This window comes from Coregonus lavaretus (assembly GCF_964263955.1).
Source record: "Coregonus lavaretus genome assembly, chromosome: 3".
In the NCBI taxonomy this organism is placed as follows: domain Eukaryota; kingdom Metazoa; phylum Chordata; class Actinopteri; order Salmoniformes; family Salmonidae; genus Coregonus; species Coregonus lavaretus.
This window is the reverse complement of record NC_139990.1, coordinates 5252003-5269718: the sequence shown is the minus strand read 5'-3', so window position 1 is coordinate 5269718 and position 17716 is coordinate 5252003. Positions and strand designations below refer to the sequence as shown.

Sequence of the window (17716 nt, the reverse complement as noted above, 5' to 3'; positions counted from 1 at the left end):
TTATATTTGACAGATTAGCATCCTTGGCTAATCTTAAGAAACATAAGAGCAAACCAAAAATAATAGATAATGAAAAATGGTTTGATAATGATTGCAAAAATCCAATATTTATTGGGTGAAAAGCCTAAATGTGCAATTTTGGCAACCAAATATGTGTCCTCCTGCCACAACCTGAGGGACAGCCAGTGAAAAGTGTAATGTAATGTCAATAATATTTCCTGTTTTGTTTTGGCTTTCATACCATGTAATGTGTCTTCTCAGTCATGTTGAGATTGGTCGACTACTACTGCTTTAATGTATTGTTATTCTCATGAATATTGTTGTTGTAGTTGCTGTTAATGGTAATCCCATTTCCACTACTACTATTATTATTATTGCTGTTGGTCCCACCATGTTTGTTATATGTATACTTTGACAATGTAAGTAATTTAACTTGCCATGTCAATAAAGTCTATTGAATTGAATTGAATTGAATTGAGAGAGAGCGAGCGAGAGGAGAAAGAGCACAACTACAACAACATAACCAACAAAAACGGGTCACAACTCCTGCAGCCCTGTCGCACACTGGGTCTGTACATAGTCAATGGTAGGCTTCGAGGGGACTCCTATGGTAGGTACACCTATAGCTCATCTCTTGGCAGTAGTACTGTAGACTACTTTATCACTGACCTCAACCCAGAGTCTCTCAGAGCGTTCACAGTCAGCCCACTGACACCCCTATCAGATCACAGCAAAATCACAGTCTACTTGAACAGAGCAATACTCAATCATGAGGCATCAAAGCCAAAGGAACTGAATAATATTAAGAAATGCTATAGATGGAAGGAAAGTAGTGTTGAAACCTACCAAAAAACAATTAGGCAACAACAAATTCAAACCATTCTAGACAACTTCCTGGACAAAATGTTCCACTGTAATAGTGAAGGTGTAAACTTGGCAGTAGAAAACCTAAACAGTATATTTGACCTCTCAGCTTCCCCATCAAATCTAAAAATCTCTAACAGAAAACCGAAGAAAAGTAACAACAGTGATAAATGGTTTGATGAAGAATGCAAAAACCTAAGAAAGAAATTGAGAAACCTATCCAACCAAAAACATAGAGACCCAGAAAACCTGAGCCTACGCCTTCACTATGGTGAATCACTAAAACAATACAGAAATACACTACGAAAAAAGAAGGAAATCAGCTCAATGTAATTGAAGAATCCATAGACTAACCACTTCTGGGAAAATTGGAAAACACTAAACAAACAACAACACGAAGAGCTATCTATCCAAAACGGAGATGTATGGGTAAACCACTTCTCCAATCTTTTTGGCCATTTAACAGAGAACAAACAGCAAAAAAATATACATGATCAAATGCAAATATTAGAATAAACTATTAAAGACTACCAGAACCCACTGGATTCTCCAATTACATTGAATGAACTACAGGACAAAACACAAACCCTCCAACCCAAAATGGCCTGTGCTGTTGATGGTATCTTCAATGAAATTATAAAATATACAGACCACAAATTTCAATTAGCTATACTTAAACTCTTTAACATCATCCTTAGCTCTGGCATCTTCCCCAATATTTGGAACCAAGGACTGATCACCCCAATCCACAAAAGTGGAGACAAATTTCACCCCAATAACTACCATGGGATATGCGTCAACAGCAACCTTGGGAAAATCCTCTGCATTATCATTAACAGCAGACTAGTTCATTTCCTCAGTGAAAACAATGTACTGAGCAAATGTCAAATTGGCTTTTTACCAAATTACCGTACGACAGACCACATATTCACCCTGCACACTCTAATTGACAAACAAACAAACCAAAACAAAGGCAGTCTTCTCATGCTTTGTTAATTTCAAAAAAGCTTTTGACTCAATTTGGCATGAGGGTCTGCTATACAAATTGATGGAAAGTGGGGTTGGGGGAAAAACATACGACATTATAAAATCCATGTACACAAACAACAAATGTGCGGTTAAAATTGGCAAAAAACACACACATTTCTTTCCACAGGGCCGTGGGGTGAGACAGGGATGCAGTTTAAGCCCAACCCTCTTCAACATATATATAAACGAATTGGCGAGGGCACTAGAACAGTCTGCAGCACCCGGCCTCACCCTACTAGAATCTGAAGTCAAATGTCTACTGTTTGCTGATGATCTGGTGCTTCTGTCACCAACCAAGGAGGCCTACAGCAGCACCTAGATCTTCTGCACAGATTCTGTCAGACCTGGGCCCTGACAGTAAATCTCAGTAAGACAAAAATAATGGTGTTCCAAAAAAGGTCCAGTTGCCAGGACCACAAATACAAATTCCATCTAGACTCTGTTGCCCTAGAGCACACAAAAAAACGATACATACCTCGGCCTAAACATCAGCGCCACAGGTAACTTCCACAAAGCTGTGAACGATCTGAGAGACAAGGCAAGAAGGGCCTTCTATGCCATCAAAAGGAACATAACATTTGACATACCAAATAGGATCTGGCTAAAAATACTTGAATCAGTTATAGAACCCATTGCCCTTTATGGTTGTGAGGTCTGGGGTCCGCTCACCAACCAAGAATTCACAAAATGGGACAAACACCAAATTGAGACTCTGCATTCAGAATTCTGCAAAAATATCCTCTGTGTACAACGAAAAACACCAAATAATGCATGCAGAGCAGAATTAGGCCAATACCCGCAAATTATCAAAATCCAGAAAAGAGCCGTTTAATTCTATAACCACTTAAAAGGAAACGATTCCCAAACCTTCCATAACAAAGCCATCACCTACAGAGAGATGAACTTGGAGAAGAGTCCCCTAAGTAAGCTGGTCCTGGGGCTCTATTCACAAACACAAACAGACCCCACAGAGACCCAGGACAACAACAACAACAGAATTAGACCCAACCAAATCATGAGAAAACAAAAAGAGAATTACTTGACACATTGAAAAGAACAAACAAAAAAACGGAGCAAACTAGAATGCTATTTGGCCCTCAACAGAGAGTACACAGTGGCAGAATACCTGACCACTGTGACTGACCCAAACGTAAGGAAAGCTTTGACTATGTACAGACTCAGTGAGCATAGCCTTGCTATTGAGAAAGGCCGCCGTAGGCAGACCTGGCTCTCAAGAGAAGACAGGCTATGTGCACACTGCCCACAAAATCAGGTGGAAACTGAGCTGCACTTCCTAACCTCCTGCCAAATATATGACCATATTAGAGACACATATTTCCCTCCGATTACAGCGATCCACAAAAAATTTGAAAACAAACCCAATTTTGATAAACTCCCTTATCTACTGGGGGAAAAACCACAGTGTGCCATCACAGCTGCAAGATTTGTGACCTGTTGCCACAAGAAAAGGGCAACCAGTGAAGAACAAACACCATTGTAAATACAATCCATATTTATGTTTATTTATTTTCCCATTTGTACTTTAACTATTTGCACATTGTTACAACACTGTATATAGACATAATATGACATTTGAAATGTCTTTATTCTTTTGGAACTTCTGAGTGTAATGTTTACTGTTAATATTTATTGTTTATTTCACTTTTGTTTACTATCTACTTCACTTGCTTTGGCAATGTTAACATACATTTCCCATGCCAATAAAGCCCTTAAATTGAAATTTAATTTAATTTAATTGAGAGAGAGAGCGAGAGGAGAAAGAGAGAGAGCGAGAGGAGAGAGAGAGCGAGAGGAGAGAGAGAGCGAGAGGAGAGAGAGAGAGAGAGAGAGAGCGAGAGGAAAGAGAGAGAGAAAGAGAGAGAGAAAGAGAGAGAGAGCGAGAGGAGACAGAGAGAGAGAGAGAGAGCGAGAGGAGACAGAGAGAGAGAGAGAGAGAGAGAGGAGAAAGAGAGAGAGAAAGAGAGAGAGAGGAGAAAGAGAGAGAGAGCGAGGAGAAAGAGAGAGAGAGAGGGGGGAGAGAGAGTGAGAGGAGAGAGAGAGCGAGAGGAGAGAGAGAGAGGAGAGAGAGAGGAGAAAGAGAGAGAGAAAGAGAGAGAGGAAAAAGAGAGAGAGAGAGGGGGGAGAAAGAGTGAGAGAGAGAGAGAGCGAGAGGAGAGAGAGAGCGAGAGGAGAGAGAGAGCGAGGAGAAAGAGAGAGAGAGAGGGGGGAGAAAGAGCGAGAGAGAGAGAGAGAGAGAGAGCGAGAGAGAGGTTTTTTTCCTACCATTTGGATGAGTCTCTCCTGGATTCTGTTCAGTGTTGTTCTCAGTCGGCTGCTGATCAGACCCAGACCTGATGACTCATACTGCAGAAGACACACAAAGTCACTTTAATTTACGCACACACACAATCTAACCACAAACTAATCTTAGGGATAGAATAGAGATTAGATAGAGAAAAAAATGCTATATCTTCTCAGTTTGGGAACATTGTGAACGACTCTGCCATCACTCTAGCAGTTAAGAGCGTTTTGACAGTAACCGAAAGGTCGCTGGTTCGGATTCCTGAGCCGGCAAGGTTTAAAAATCTGCTGTTCTGCCCTTGAGCAAGGAAGTTAACCCCCAACAACAACTGCTCCCCGGGTGCCGATAACGTGAACGTCGATTAAGGCAGCCCCCCGCACCTCTCTGATTCAGAGGAGTTGGGTTAAATGCTGAAGACACATTTCAGTTGAATGCATTCAGATGTACAACTGACTAGGTATCCCCCTTTCCTTTCACTCTTGACATTACCATGACAGAGTAGGGGCCTGTAGCTAGTCTCACACCACATTACAATGACAGAGTAGGGACCTGTAGCTAGTCTCACACTACATTACCATGACAGAGTAGGGACCTGTAGCTAACCACATTACCATGACAGAGTAGGGGCCTGTAGCTAACCACATTACCATGACAGAGTAAGGGCCTGTAGCTAACCACATTACCATGACAGAGTAGGGGCCTGTAGCTAACCACATTACCATGACAGAGTAGGGACCTGTAGCTAACCACATTACCATGACAGAGTAGGGGCCTGTAGCTAACCACATTACCATGACAGAGTAAGGGCCTGTAGCTAACCACATTACCATGACAGAGTAAGGGCCTGTAGCTAACCACATTACCATGACAGAGTAAGGGCCTGTAGCTAACCACATTACCATGACAGAGTAAGGGCCTGTAGCTAACCACATTACCATGACAGAGTAGGGGCCTGTAGCTAACCACATTACCATGACAGAGTAGGGACCTGTAGCTAACCACATTACCATGACAGAGTAGGGGCCTGTAGCTAACCACATTACCATGACAGAGTAAGGGCCTGTAGCTAACCACATTACCATGACAGAGTAGGGACCTGTAGCTAACCACATTACCATGACAGAGTAAGGGCCTGTAACTAGTCTCACACCACATTACCATGACAGAGTAGGGACCTGTAGCTAGTCTCACACAACATTACCATGACAGAGTAGGGACCTGTAACTAGTCTCACACCACATTACCATGACAGAGTAGGGACCTGTAGCTAGTCTCACACCACATTACCATGACAGAGTAGGGACCTGTAGCTAGTCTCACACAACATTACCATGACAGAGTAGGGACCTGTAGCTAACCACATTACCATGACAGAGTAAGGGCCTGTAGCTAGTCTCACACCACATGACCATGACAGAGTAGGGACCTGTAGCTAGTCTCACACAACATTACCATGACAGAATAGGGACCTGTAGCTAACCACATTATCATGACAGAGTAGGGACCTGTAACTAGTCTCACACCACATTACCATGACAGAGTAGGGACCTGTAGCTAACCACATTATCATGACAGAGTAGGGACCTGTAACTAGTCTCACACAACATTACCATGACAGAGTAGGGACCTGTAGCTAACCACATTACCATGACAGAATAGGGGCCTGTAGCTAACCACATTACCATGACAGAGTAAGGGCCTGTAGCTAACCACATTACCATGACAGAGTAGGGACCTGTAACTAACCACATTACCATGACAGAGTAGGGACCTGTAGCTAGTCTCACACTACATTACCATGACAGAGTAGGGACCTGTAGCTAACCACGTTACCATGACAGAGTAGGGGCCTGTAGTTAGTCTCACACCACATTACCATGACAGAGTAGGGACCTGTAGCTAGTCTCACACTACATTACCATGACAGAGTAGGGACCTGTAGCTAACCACGTTACCATGACAGAGTAGGGGCCTGTAACTAGTCTCACACCACATGACCATGACAGAGTAGGGACCTGTAGCTAGTCTCACACCACATTACCATGACAGAGTAGGGACCTGTAGCTAGTCTCACACAACATTACCATGACAGAGTAGGGACCTGTAGCTAGTCTCACACTACATTACCATGACAGAGTAGGGGCCTGTAGCTAGTCTCACACTACATTACCATGACAGAGTAGGGGCCTGTAGCTAGTCTCACACCACATTTCCATGACAGAGTAGGGGCCTGTAGCTAACCACATTACCATGACAGAGTAGGGACCTGTAGCTAGTCTCACACTACATTACCATGACAGAGTAGGGACCTGTAGCTAACCACGTTACCATGACAGAGTAGGGGCCTGTAACTAGTCTCACACCACATTACCATGACAGAGTAGGGACCTGTAGCTAACCACATTATCATGACAGAGTAGGGACCTGTAACTAGTCTCACACAACATTACCATGACAGAGTAGGGACCTGTAGCTAGTCTCACACCACATTACCATGACAGAGTAGGGACCTGTATCTAGTCTCACACTACATTACCATGACAGAGTAGGGACCTGTAGCTAACCACGTTACCATGACAGAGTAGGGGCCTGTAACTAGTCTCACACCACATGACCATGACAGAGTAGGGACCTGTAGCTAGTCTCACACCACATTACCATGACAGAGTAGGGACCTGTAGCTAGTCTCACACAACATTACCATGACAGAGTAGGGACCTGTAGCTAGTCTCACACTACATTACCATGACAGAGTAGGGGCCTGTAGCTAGTCTCACACTACATTACCATGACAGAGTAGGGGCCTGTAGCTAGTCTCACACCACATTACCATGACAGAGTAGGGGCCTGTAGCTAACCACATTACCATGACAGAGTAGGGACCTGTAGCTAGTCTCACACTACATTACCATGACAGAGTAGGGACCTGTAGCTAACCACGTTACCATGACAGAGTAGTGGCCTGTAACTAGTCTCACACCACATTACCATGACAGAGTAGGGGCCTGTAGCTAACCACATTACCATGACAGAGTAGGGACCTGTAGCTAGTCTCACACTACATTACCATGACAGAGTAGGGACCTGTAGCTAACCACGTTACCATGACAGAGTAGTGGCCTGTAACTAGTCTCACACCACATTACCATGACAGAGTAGGGACCTGTAGCTAGTCTCACACCACATTACCATGACAGAGTAGGGACCTGTAGCTAACCACATTACCATGACAGAGTAGGGACCTGTAGCTAACCACGTTACCATGACAGAGTAGGGCCTGTAGCTAGTCTCACACCACATTACCATGACAGAGTAGGGACCTGTAGCTAGTCTCACACCACATTACCATGACAGAGTAGGGACCTGTAGCTAGTCTCACACTACATTACCATGACAGAGTAGGGGCCTGTAGCTAGTCTCACACTACATTACCATGACAGAGTAGGGGCCTGTAGCTAGTCTCACACCACATTACCATGACAGAGTAGGTACCTGTAGCTAACTACATTACCATGACAGAGTAGGGGCCTGTAGCTAACCACATTACCATGACAGAGTAAGGGCCTGTAGCTAGTCTCACACTACATTACCATGACAGAGTAGGGACCTGTAGCTAGTCTCACACCACATTACCATGACAGAGTAGGGACCTGTAGCTAACCACGTTACCATGACAGAGTAGGGGCCTGTAACTAGTCTCACACCACATGACCATGACAGAGTAGGGACCTGTAGCTAGTCTCACACCACATTACCATGACAGAGTAGGGACCTGTAGCTAGTCTCACACAACATTACCATGACAGAGTAGGGACCTGTAGCTAGTCTCACACTACATTACCATGACAGAGTAGGGGCCTGTAGCTAGTCTCACACTACATTACCATGACAGAGTAGGGGCCTGTAGCTAGTCTCACACCACATTACCATGACAGAGTAGGGGCCTGTAGCTAACCACATTACCATGACAGAGTAGGGACCTGTAGCTAGTCTCACACTACATTACCATGACAGAGTAGGGGCCTGTAGCTAACCACATTACCATGACAGAGTAGGGACCTGTAGCTAGTCTCACACTACATTACCATGACAGAGTAGGGACCTGTAGCTAACCACGTTACCATGACAGAGTAGTGGCCTGTAACTAGTCTCACACCACATTACCATGACAGAGTAGGGACCTGTAGCTAGTCTCACACCACATTACCATGACAGAGTAGGGACCTGTAGCTAGTCTCACACCACATTACCATGACAGAGTAAGGGCCTGTAGCTAGTCTCACACCACATTACCATGACAGAGTAGGGACCTGTAGCTAGTCTCACACCACATTACCATGACAGAGTAGGGACCTGTAGCTAGTCTCACACTACATTACCATGACAGAGTAGGGACCTGTAGCTAGTCTCACACCACATTACCATGGATTCACAGCTAATTTCAACACTTCTGTGCTGTTTTGGCATATAATACACACATCTGTGTCCAATATGGCTGGGAAAAGCCTGCTTTAACGTGTTCATTTACACCTCTGCTTGGCAGATATAAATGCCAGGAAAAATGCAAAGCAGGGCTCACTTGCAAAAAAAACACATTCAAATCTCTAGTGACCTACGTGGTAAAATGAAAGGTTGATAAACAATATATATTTGCCAATTAAATGTATCCGTCCGTGTCTGAACCAATATTGGCCTTGGTTTCTCAAATGACTGCCTCGCCTGGTTCACCAACTACTTCTCAGATAGAGTTCAGTGTGTCAAATCGGAGGGCCTGTTGTCTGGACCTATGGCAGTCTCTATGGGGGTGCCACAGGGTTCAATTCTTGGGCCGACACTTTTCTCTGTGTATATCAATGATGTCGCTCTTGCTGCTGGTGACTCTCAGATCCACCTCTACTCAGACGACACCATTTTGTATACATCTGGCCCTTCATTGGACACTGTGTTAACAAACCTCCAAACAAGCTTCAATGCCATACAACAATCCTTCAGTAGCCTCCAACTGCTCTTAAACACTAGTAAAACTAAATGCATGCTTTTCAATCGAACGCTGCTGGCACCCGCCCACCCGACTAGAATCACCACTCTCGACGGGTCTGACCTAGAGTATGTGGACAACTACAAATACCTAGGTGTCTGGTTAGACTGTAAACTCAACTTCCAGACTCACATAAAGAATCTCCAATCCAAAGTTAAATCTAGAATCGGCTTCCTATTTCGCAACAAAGCCTCCTTCACTCATGCTGCCAAACATGCCCTCGTAAAACTGACTATCCTACCGATCCTTGACTTCGGCGATGTCATTTACAAAATAGCCTCCAACACTCTACTCAGCAAACTGGATGTAGTCTATCACAGTGCCATCCGTTATGTCTCCAAAGCCCCATACACTACCCACCACTGTGACCTGTACGCTCTTGTTGGCTGGTCCTCACTACATGTTCGTCGTCAAACCCACTGGCTCCAGGCCATCTATAAATCACTGCTAGGCAAATCCCCGCCTTATCTTAGCTCATTGGTCACCATAGCAGCACCCACCCGTAGTCTGCGCTCCAGCAGGTATATCTCACTGGTCATTCCCAAAGCCAACACCTCCTTTGGCCGCCATTCCTTCCAGTTCTCTGCTGCCAATGACTGGAACGAATTGCAAAAATCTCTGAAGCTGGAGACTCTTATCTCCCTCAATAACTTTAAGCATCAGTTGTCAGAGCACCTTACCGATCACTGCACCTGTACACAGCCCATCTGAAATTAGCCCACCCAACTACCTCATCCCTATATTGTTATTTATTTTGCTCTTTTGCACCCCAGTATCTCTATTTGCACATAATCTCTTGCACATCTAGCATTCCAGTGTTAATACTATTGTAATTATTCTGCACTATAGCCTATTTATTGCCTTACCTCCATAACTTGCTACATTTGCACACACTGTATATATATTTTCTGTTGTATTTTTGACTTTATGTTTTTTTACCCCATATGTAACTCTGTGTTGTTTTTATTGCACTGCTTTGCTTTATCTTGGCCAGGTCGCAGTTGTAAATGAGAACCTGTTCTCAACTGGTTTACCTGGTTAAATAAAGGTGAAATAAAAATAAATAAATAAAATAAAATTGGTCACCATAGCAGCACCCACCCGTAGTCTGCGCTCCAGCAGGTATATCTCACTGGTCATTCCCAAAGCCTACACCTCCTTTGGCCGCCATTCCTTCCAGTTCTCTGCTGCCAATGACTGGAACGAATTGCAAAAATCTCTGAAGCTGGAGACTCTTATCTCCCTCAATAACTTTAAGCATCAGTTGTCAGAGCACCTTACCGATCACTGCACCTGTACACAGCCCATCTGAAATTAGCCCACCCAACTACCTCATCCCTATATTGTTATTTATTTTGCTCTTTTGCACCCCAGTATCTCTATTTGCACATAATCTCTTGCACATCTAGCATTCCAGTGTTAATACTATTGTAATTATTCTGCACTATAGCCTATTTATTGCCTTACCTCCATAACTTGCTACATTTGCACACACTGTATATATATTTTCTGTTGTATTTCTGACTTTATGTTTTTTACCCCATATGTAACTCTGTGTTGTTTTTATTGCACTACTTTGCTTTATCTTGGCCAGGTCGCAGTTGTAAATGAGAACCTGTTCTCAACTGGCTTACCTGGTTAAATAAAGGTGAAAAAAAACAAACAAACAAACAAAAAAAAAAATATTCACCATTACCAAAAAAAGTGTTGTTTTGATAAACTGAGGTGAAAGTGACAATAGAGAACAAAAGTGTCTAGAACAACCCCCAAAACATTTAGTGAGAAAATAAACGGAAAACACCAAAGCTGTTTCTATTGTAGGTAACCCAGTACATAGAATTGTTGACACATCATACTTTATGACTGATGCCTGGGCTCAATATGAGTGCAGTCAACCATTACCATATCCAGCAATGATCTGGGTTTTTCCACCAGGCAGACAGACAGACAGTCAATTCAAAAGGAAAATAATGGTCAAATTTGAGTTCTGACGCCGGGGGCTTTGTGACTAAGGCCAGGATGGTGCTTTTACATTTACATTTACATTTACGTCATTTAGCAGACGCTCTTCTCCAGAGCGACTTACAGTTTGTGAGTGCATACATTATTTTTACATACTGGCCCCCCGTGGGAATCAAACCCACAACCCTGGCGTTGCAAACACCATGCTCTACCAACTGAGCTACATCCCTGCCGGCCATTCCCTCCCCTACCCTGGACGACGCTGAGCCAATTGTGCGCCGCCCCATGGGTCTCCCGGTCGCGGCCGGCTACGACAGAGCCTGGATTCGAACCAGGATCTCTAGTGGCACAGCTAGCACTGCGATGCAGCACCTTAGACCACTGCGCCACTCGGGAGACTTTTACCCTTTCGAATATTAATATCACTCATTACTCAATAAATGGGGGGCTGTATCAACCTCATCTCAATGCTCATGGTATTATAAGCCATCCATAGATCACAATAACAGTGTATACGTGCATATACACTACCAGTCAAAAGTTTGGACACATCTACTCATTCAAGGGTTTTTCTTTATTTTTATAATTTTTTACATTGGAGAATAATAGTGAAGACATCAAAACTATGAAATAACACATATGGAATCATGTAGTAACCAAAAAAAAGTGTTAAACAAATCAAAATATATTTTATATTTGAGTTTCTTCAAATAGCCACCCTTTGCCTTGATGACAGCTTTGCACACTCTTGGCATTCTCTCAACCAGCTTCACCTGGAATGCTTTTCCAACAGTCTTGAAGGAGTTCCCACATATGCTGAGCACTTGTTGGCTGCTTTTCCTTCACACTGCGGTCCGACTCATCTCAAACCATCTCAATTGGGTTGAGGTCAGGGGATTGTGTAGGCCAGGTCATCTGATGCAGTACTCCATCACTCTCCTTCTTGTTAAAATAGCCCTTACACAGCCTGGAGGTGTGTTGGGTCATTGTCCTGTTGAAAAACAAATGATAGTCCCACTAAGCCCAAACCAGATGGGATGGCGTATCGCTGCAGAATGCTGTGGTAGCCATGCTGGTTAAGTGTGCCTTGAATTCTAAATAAATCACAGACAGTGTCACCAGCAAAGCACCCCCACACCATAACACCTCCTCCTCCATGCTTTACGGTGGGAAATACACATGCAGAGATCATCTGTTCACCCACACAGCGTCTCACAAAGAAACGGCCGTTGGAACCAAAAATCTCCAATTTGGACTCCAGACCAAAGGACACATTTCCATCGGTCTAATGTCCATTGCTCGTGTTTCTTCGCCCAAGCAGGTCTCTTATTCTTATTGGTGTCCTTTAGTAGTGGTTTCTTTGCAGCAATTCGATCATGAAGGCCTGATTCACACAGTCCCCTCTGAACAGTTGATGTTGAGATGTGTCTGTTACTTGAACTTGAATTTGGGCTACAATTTCTGAGTCTGGTAACGCTAATGAACTTATCCTCTGCAGCAGAGGTAACTCTGGGTCTTCCATTCCTGTGGTGGTCCTCATGAGAGCCAGTTTCATCATAGCGCTTGATGGTTTTTGTGACTGCACTTGAAGAAACGTTAAAAGTTCTTGAAATTTTCCGGATTTACTGACCTTCATGTCTTAAAGTAATGATGGACTGTCGTTTCTCTTTGCTTATTTGAGCTGTTCTTGGCATAATATGGACTTGGTCTTTTACCAAATAGGGCTATCTTCTCTATACCCTCCCTACCTTGTCACAACACAACTGATTGGCTCAAACGCATTAAGAAGGAAAGACATTCCACAAATTAACTTTTAAGAAGGCACACCTGTTAATTGAAATGCATTCCAGGTGACTACCTCATGAAGCTGATTGAGAGAATGCCAAGAGTGTGCAAAGCTGTCATCAAGGCAAAGGGTGGCTATTTGAAGAATCTCAAATATATTTAGATTTATTTAACACATTCTTGGTTACTACATGATTCCATATGTGTTATTTCATAGTTTTGATATCTTCACTATTATTCTACAATGTAGAAAGTAGTCAAAATAAAGAAAAACCCTGGAATGAGTAGGTGTGTCCTAACTTTTGACTGGTACTGTACATTTTCGGGGGGGGGGGGGGGGGGGGGGGGGCTTTGAATGAGAGCCATATTGAACTGGAAACTAACAAGGAGCGGCAGAGTGATAGAGGCAGGAAGAGAGACAGTTGAAGAAGTAAAGGAAGAGTGAACCCAAAAGGGTGAGAGATGGAGGAGGAAACTGAGATGGAAAGGCAGAGAGAGAGAGGAGAGAAAATGAGAGAGAGACAGAGAGGAAAACAAGAGGAAAAAAGATGGGGAGAGCGAGAGAAAATACAGAGAGAGAGAGAGAGACAGAGAGAAATACAGGGAGAGAAAGAGAGAGAAAGGAGAGAGAGAGAGAAATACAGACAGAGAGGAGAGAAAGAGAGAGAAAGAGAAAATACAGAGAGAGAGTGAGAAAGAGAGAGAAATGAAAATACAGAGAGAGGAGAGAGAGCAAATACAGAGAAAGGAGAGAGATAGAAAATACAGAGAAAGGAGAGAAAGGAGAGAGAGAAATACAGAGAGAGGAGAGAAAGAGAGAAAGGAGAGAGAGAGAGAGAAATACAGAGAGAGGAGAGAGAGAAAATACAGAGAGGAGAGAGAGAAAATACAGAGAGGAGAGAGAGAGAAAGGAGAGAGAAATACAGAGAGAGAGAAAATACAGAGAGGAGAGCAAGAGAGAGAGAGAGAGAGAAATACAGAGAGAGAGAAAATACAGAGAGTGGAGAGAAAGAGAGAGAAAGGAGAGAGAGAGAAATACAGAGAGAGAGAAAATACAGAGAGGAGAGAAAGAGAGAGAAAGGAGAGAGAGAGAGAAATACAGAGAGAGAGAAAATACAGAGAGAGAGAAATAGAGAGAGAGAGAAATGCAGAGAGAGAGACAATGAGAGAAAGAAGATGGGGAGAGCGAGAGAAAAAACAGAGAGAGGAGAGAGAGAGGAGAGAAATATTATTAATATTATTATTATTATTATTAAATATTAAGAAAGAGAGAGAAAGGAGAGAGAGAGATAAATACAGAGAGAGACAAGGAGAGGAAGAAGATGGGGAGAGAGAGAGAATATAGAGAGAGGAGAGAAAGAAAGGAGAGAGAGAGAGAAATACAGAGAGAGAGAGAATACAGAGAGAGAGAGAAATACAGAGAGAGATAAATACAGAGAGAGAGAAGGAGAGAAAATAAGTGCAGAGAGAGACAGAGACATTTAGAAATGCAGAGAGAAATAAAGAAGGTGAAAACAAGGGATGCCCTGTCAAGGTGCAATGCGACTCCTGTCCTGTCCCTGGACCCCCTGAGGAGAAGCCAGTCAGGACCCAGGAAGCAGAGCAGCAGCAGAGCCTCATCCACTCTGGCATGTGACAGCCATTTTGTTGACATCATTACCAGCTCCCCCGGGGTTTATTAGTCACACATCCAGTGGCTTGTGAGAGTATTCACCCCCCTTGGCATTTTTCCTATTTGTTGCCTTACAACCTGGTATTAAAATTGATTTTTTGGGGGTTTGTATCATTTAATTTACACAACATGCCTACCACTTTGAAGATGCAAAATCTTTTTTGGGGTGAAACAAACAAAAACTAAGACAAAAAAACTGAAAACTTGAGCGTGCATAACTATTCACCCCCCTACAAAGTCAATACTTTGTAGAGCCACCTTTTGCAGCAATTACAGCTGCAAGTCTCTTTGGGTATGTCTCTATAAGCTTGGCACATCTAGCCACTGGTATTTTTGCCCATTCTTCAAGGCAAAACTGCTCTAGCTCCTTCAAGTTGGATGGGTTCCGCTTGTGTACAGCAATCTTTAAGTCATACCACAGATTCTCAATTGGATTGAGGTCTGGCCTTTGACTAGGCCATCCCAAGACATTTAAATGTTTCCCCTTAAACCACTCAAGTGTTGCTTTAGCAGTATGCTTAGGGTCATTGTCCTGCTGGAAGGTGAACCTCCGTCTCAGTCTCAAATCTCTGGAAGACAAACAGGTTTCCCTCTACAATTTCCCTGTATTTAGCGCCATCCATCATTCCTTCAATTCTGACCAGTTTCCCAGTCTCTGCTGATGAAAAACATCCCCACAGCATGATGCTGCCACCACCATGCTTCACTGTGGGGATGGTGTTCTCGGGGTGATGAGAGGTGTTGGGTTTGTGCCAGACATAGCGTTTTCCTTGATGGCCAAAAAGCTTAATTTTAGTCTCATCTGACCAGAGTACCTTCTTCCATATGTTTGGGGAGTCTCCCACATGCCTTTTGGCGAACACCAAACGCGTTTGCTTATTTTTTTCTTTAAGCAATGGCTTTTTTCTGGCCACTCTTCTATAAAGCCCAGCGGAGTGTACGGCTTAAAGTGGTCCTATGGACAGATACTCCAATCTCCGCTGTGGAGCTTTGCAGCTCCTTCAGGGTTATCCTTGGTCTCTCTGTTGCCTCTCTGATTAATGCCCTCCTTGCCTGGTCCGTGAGTTTTGGTGGGCGGCCCTCTCTTGGCATGTTTGTTGTGGTGCCATATTCTTTCAATTTTTTAATAATGGATTTCATGGTGCTCCGTGGGATGTTCAAAGTTTCAGATATTTTTTTATAACCCAACCCTGATCTGTAGTTCTCCACAACTTTGTCCCTGATCTGTTTGGAGAGCTCCTTGGTCTTCATGGTGCCGCTTGCTTGGTGGTGCCCCTTGCTTAGTGGTGTTGCAGACTCTGATATCATGTGACACTTAGATTGCACACAGGTGGACTTTATTTAACTAATTATGTGACGTCTGAAGGTAATTGGTTGCACCAGATCTTATTTAGGGGCTTCATAGCAAAGGGGGTGAATACATATGCACGCACCACTCTTCCATTATTTATTTTGTATAATTTTTTGGAACAAGTAATTTTTTTCATTTCACTTCACCAATTTGGACTATTTTGTGTATGTCCATTACTGAAATCCAAATAAACATCAATTTAAATTACAGGTTGTAATGCAACAAAATAGGAAAAATGCCAAGGAGGATGAATACTTTTGCAAGGCACTGTAGTCCCACGCACACTGAGCGCTTCCTTTAGCGAAAGCTTTAGCTGCTAAAATAGCCTCAGAAGAGTTTTAACGTGATAACGAAACAATGTTGTTTTTACAGGGGCAGAAAACTGTTACTCTTTGTGGCCTATCCGTAAGAAAATAGATTAAAGGTGAGCGAAAGAGGGGGGGAAGAAGAGAGGTGGAGTAGAAGTGTCAACTGAAGGAATACAGTACTGAAGATTAATACAGAACAGTTAGCACCTCAGTGCCCCTTATCTTAGTGAAAAGACAAGTTAGCACCTCAGTGTCCCTTATCTTAGTGAAAAGACAAGTTAGCACCTCAGTGTCCCTTATCTTAGTGAAAAGACAAGTTAGCACCTCAGTGTCCCTTATCTTAGTGAAAAGACAAGTTAGCACCTCAGTGTCCCTTATCTTAGTGAAAAGACAAGTTAGCACCTCAGTGTCCCTTGTCTTAGTAAACAGACTAGTTATCACCTCAGTGTCCCTTATCTTAGTGAACAGTCTGAAAATATCTGTAACAATGCAATGTTTTCGAGGGTGACTTGTTCTGAAAACACTCATTAATTCTAACTCCATTAGAACACTATAAGCACCAATACAGTGCTCTCTCATACATTGGATCAACAAAAAGCAATCTCAGGTGATTTCAGCTACAGCCCCATGACCATTTCCCATGAGTGATGTGTGTATGAGAGGTGGAACATAGAAGCAGTCCCCACATACAGATAATTCAGTGGTAAATAATATATAAGATAACATATGAGAAACATAGAACACATTCACATTAGGGACACTAATGAACATAATGCAAGTCTGTCACGTACAACAACATGTCTATAATGTATGGTTGTGTAGAACTGTACAAGACCCTCAGGGCCAGTTTCCCGGACACAGGTTACGACTAGTCCTGGACTAAAAAGCATGGTCAATGAATAATCTCCATTGAAATAGCTTTTTAGTATTTTTCCGTACCATATCGTTGCGGCCGAAGAAGGCGTAGACAGCATACAGGTAGTAATCAAACAGCTGGGAAACACAGTGGACGGCTTCAAAGGCTATAGGCTTCAGAATGTTCATCATCTGCATGTATTTTCCTGTATGGGAAAGATTAGAAAGGCATATTATTATATATGTTATTATATATGTTATTATATATGTTATTATATATATTATTATATATGTTATTATATATGTTATTATATATGTTATTATATACTATTAGATATGAAATAACAAAACAATTGATATCAGTTAAACAGTTATCAACAGAAAGGTTAAAAAAGCTCCTCTCAAAAACTACTACCCTGGCATATTAGATACTTGGAAATTCAGTTTGGATCTTTCATATCTAAAAAAGTTACAAAAGCAATTTATCCAAAACCCTAGTGTCATCTTTTTGGGGGATTTGAATGGGATAAATTAAAATGTTTGAATGTAA

The 17716-nt window shown here is 42.8% G+C and overlaps 1 protein-coding gene across 1 annotated transcript in view; it reads right to left on the bottom strand.

The window, feature by feature from the left end:
* The window catches only part of LOC311124834 (syndetin-like), a 287319-nt gene that overhangs the window by 71406 nt on the left and 198197 nt on the right, over positions 1-17716 (bottom strand). Inside the window, exons 21-22 of the mRNA XM_084158339.1 lie at positions 17251-17372; positions 4177-4257 (exon numbers count right to left, since the gene is read on the bottom strand). Coding sequence (XP_084014465.1) covers positions 4177-4257; positions 17251-17372 — 203 coding nt within the window. The remainder of the gene's footprint in view (positions 1-4176; positions 4258-17250; positions 17373-17716) is intronic.